Source organism: Carettochelys insculpta, chromosome 32 (genome assembly GCF_033958435.1).
Source record: "Carettochelys insculpta isolate YL-2023 chromosome 32, ASM3395843v1, whole genome shotgun sequence".
Taxonomy (NCBI): domain Eukaryota; kingdom Metazoa; phylum Chordata; order Testudines; family Carettochelyidae; genus Carettochelys; species Carettochelys insculpta.
The window spans coordinates 578,477-582,512 of NC_134168.1; the positions used below are offsets into that span (position 1 = coordinate 578,477).

The 4,036-nt window shown below is 47.5% G+C and overlaps 1 protein-coding gene across 1 annotated transcript; it reads right to left on the reverse strand.

The window, feature by feature from the left end:
• Window positions 1-2,198: 2,198 nt before the first annotated feature.
• Window positions 2,199-3,119, reverse strand: LOC142005002 (olfactory receptor 5AP2-like). The gene has a single exon (XM_074982678.1). It carries the CDS (start codon window positions 3,117-3,119, stop codon window positions 2,199-2,201), a length of 921 nt encoding a protein of 306 aa, XP_074838779.1.
• Window positions 3,120-4,036: the final 917 nt, after the last annotated feature.

Below are 4,036 nucleotides of genomic sequence, written 5' to 3' on the forward strand. Positions count from 1 at the left end.
ACAAGGTCACTCCTTACGGAAGGAAACCGAGATGGTCTGCCCCCCGCACAGGGTGCTGCAGGCACAGGTAGGGAGAGAGTCTCCCAGGTCAGGAAAACTAACACCTGAAATAGGTAAAAGTGGAGTTGGGGGGAGTAAAGAGGCCAACGGCTTTGCCAGGACCTCAGAGGTCGGAATACACAGCACCACAGAGCCTCTGATCTGAAAGGCAAAGCCTTCCACGCTGGAGCACTGGGCAAGATATAGGATGTCTCACAATGTCTCCGTAGCCCATGCATCAGCACGTAGGTATGGAAGCCCTGGGTATCTCAGCCAGGCAGGGACTTTTCCAAAGACAAAAGGGGAATCCCAGCAGCACTGCCCACAGGCTGTCACGAATGCTTCTGGCCTTGAAAAAAGACTTGGAAATATTATGTAGACTTAAGAATCCCACATCTTTTAACTTAGTACGGAATCGTCTATTGCTGGGGGCGGTTCTTGCATTTTTACCTCGTTTGAATTTGTGCCGGAAAAGCCCAATGCGGAATCGATTACACAGAGTGGACGAATAGACAGAATCAGAAACCATTTAAAACCAATAGTTTTTCCGGATGAGGGTGATTTTTAATAGAGGTTGACTCTCTCATCTGGCAATGTCCAAAATGAGGCATGAATTTAGCCAAACAGGCAACCACTTATCATGAGTGTAGCTCGGTTTCTGGTGATCCCAGAAAGTTTTCTTCCAGCCACCAGTCCTGGCTCTCAGTGTTCTGGGCTGTTACTCAGCTGTAATTTACCCCTAAATGTCTGCTAAGAGCCCCGTAAGCAGAGGAAGTGTTGGTGATGCTGCTAGACAATATTGACCTCCTGTGGTCTGGCAAATTCTCTCCTCTGGCACTGGTCAGGTCCCGAGGGTGCCAGGTTAGAGAGGTCCAACCTGTAACTTGATTTTAAAAAATGTCAACATTTTCCAAGAGTTAAAAAATATTAGCCACCGCTTAGCAAACATAGGACCAAATCCCACTGATATTCAGGAGAGGTTGGAGGCTTAGCATCTGTACCCTACTTTTATACATTCCTTATGAAGCACTTGAATATTGGTAAAAATCAGCCCAAGGTGACTAGCACCTGTATTCTCGTTGCAGAGGACGAGCCCCTGGCAGTCAGTGCAAAAGAGATGGAAATACTTCTGGGAACTGCAAGAGGAAATGTTTCCATTGCCCATCATGTGCGTCTCTATCCTTTTCCTTTCGGCCTCAGTGGCTGGCGTTCAAGGTGGGATCCAATAAACCCTCGATTTACGGGTGGTTGCACCCTGGGCAATGTCCACGTAAATTAAATTTGGTGTAAATTGGGTGTGTGAGGGGAAGGTTGGGAAGATCTGCTCCAGCCGGTGGCTCTGGCTCCTGCCTGTAGGCGGGCGGGGACAGGGTTGGGGTGGGGTGGGCTAGGGGTGGAGTGGGGTGTTTCCCTCTCCAGTCGTTGGTGTCATGGAGCTGCCTCGGTTCCCCTGCCTCCCGCCAGCTGTGGTGTGGCTTGGATCTGGCAGCTCCAGCCATGCGTGCTCCTCTCCATCCCCAGCATTGCAGCACTGGGCAATCACAAGGCAAGACGTGCCCCCTCAGGAGCCCTGAGCCGGTAGGCAGAGCAGGGGTAAGCTGTGAGGCAGGGCACAAGAGACTATGGTCTGACTCGCATTAATATAAAAATGTGTCAGTGGAGTCCATGCAAGGCAGGGGTCTACTGTATTTGAGTCCGTCTGCTACGGAAAATCCTTGTCTGGTTCAAAATGCACAGCAGCTCTAAAATCAGTGAATTGACAGAAAGGTGCGCCCCTAAGGACCTGCATTACTGGCCAGAAGCAACACAGCCTAACTGGACGTGCAGCTCTCAAAGCTTCTTCTTCCTATAATGTGGGGTACTGTAACTGGCCAGACCTTGGCCCAGGGGAGTGGACCCATTCTGACTCACTCATTGATTTATATCAGAGGGGGACCGTGTTTGTCTGGATTCACAAAAGCAAAGAGAAGCCTTGTGGCACCTTACAGACTCACAGAGTTTTTGGAGGGTGAGCTTTCGTGGACATTGCATCTGATGAAGCGGGTCTTCTCCCACAAAAGCTTATGGTCCAAACAAATTGTTAGTCTGTCAGGTACCACAGGACTTCTCATGGTCATTGATCAGTTTCTCTGAACTCTTAGGAATGTCCAACATTTCTGTCAAGCTCTTCCCAAGGCCTCCTTGACGTCTTTATTTCTCAGGCTGTATATGAGGGGATTGAGGAGGGGGGTGAGGACAGTGTAGAAGACAGAAAACACTTTGTTTGGGGCTATCAGGGCACTGGCGTTTGGTAACATGTAGACTGTTATTAGAATCCCATAGAAAAGCATCACCACAATGAGGTGGGAGGAGCAGGTGGAAAAGGCCTTTTTCTTCCCAGCAGTGGAAGGGATCCTCAGGATGGTGGAGATGATGCAAAAGTAAGATATCAGAGTCAACAGAAATGGGGGGACTGTGTCTATGGAAGAGAAAATGAGGATCACCAGGGTAATCAGGCTGGTGTTACTACAGGACAGTTTTATCACTGGCATGAGGTCACAAAAAAAATGATCAATTTCATTAGGGCCACAGAAGGCTAATTTTGACATAAGGGAGACTAATGTGGTGAGAATTAGGAACGAAGTCAGCAAGAATCCGGCTACTAGCTGCACACAGAGCCTGCCACTCATAAGGATTGCGTAGTGCAGGGGTTGACAGATCGCTAAGTATCGGTCGTAAGACATCGCAGCTAGCAGACGGCACTCAGCCGTCACTAGGAAACCAAACCAATAAAGCTGCACAAGGCAGCCGGTCACGGAAATGCTTCTGTCTCCAGTCCAGAGACTGGCCAGCAGCCTGGGCAGGATGGCCGAGGAGCAACCGATCTCCAGGGAGGACAAGTTCCACAGGAAGTAGTACATGGGGGTGTGAAGGTGCTGATCAACCAGAACTAGAGACACTATGAGCAGATTTGCCATCACGGTGAGCACATAGATCACTAGAAACAGGAGGAAGAAAAGGATTTGCCATTCAGGGAGATTTCCAAATCCCAAAAGGATGAATTCTGTAACGGTTTGGTTTTCCACTTCTCTTTCCTTCATGAGTTGCCTGTAGGTTTCCACCTCTACCATTCCTTGTGTGATGTATCTGGTGACTGAGAAAAAAAGAACGATTAACCTCAGGAATTATTAAATTAAGATATTATTGGAAAGTTATTTAATTTTTCCCATGACAGAAGAACTGGGGTTCACCAAATGAAATTAATGGGTTGCAGGTTTAAAACTAACAAAAGGAAGATTTTTCTTGTCCCCGCACGGGGTCGGCCTGTGAAGCTCCTGGCCAGAGGAGCTTGTGAAGACCGGGACTTGAACATTGTTCAAAAAAGAACTAGATAAATTCATGGTAGCTGGGTCCGTCAGTGGCTGTTAGCCAGGCTGGACAGGAATGGTGGCTCTGGACTCTCTTTTTGAAAGGATGGAAATGGAGGTCAGGAGAGGGATCTCTTGGTGATTACCCATTCTGTTCACCCCTCTGGAGCATGTCAGAAGACAGGTCATTGGCTAGATATGGCCAGTCTTATATACTTATGTTCTTAAAAAGTGCAGTTAAACTCAGCGGATTCCCATCCATTGGATTCCCTAAGATATTAAAATTGCAAACTCAGAGTTTATGTCTTTTTTCCAATGCAGAAATGCACTCAGGCATTGCACAGCTTATTGGGAGAGAGATTCCCCAAAACTCTACCCACAAAGCAGGAACACAGTTAATTTATGGCTCATCCTCACCCGTTCCCACTATTTGTTTTAGAGATTCATGTATTTACAGGGTAAAAAGTACCAAAAGTTGCTACTGGAAGAAGGGACAAAAATGATTCTGCATAACTTCCACAGAGAGGAGAAGACACAATAGCCTTAAATTGCAGCAAAGGAGGTTTAGGTTGGCCATTATGGAAAACTTCCTTTTAGGGAGGTTGAGCACTGGAATAAATTGTGGAGGGAGACTGTGAAATCTCCCTCAC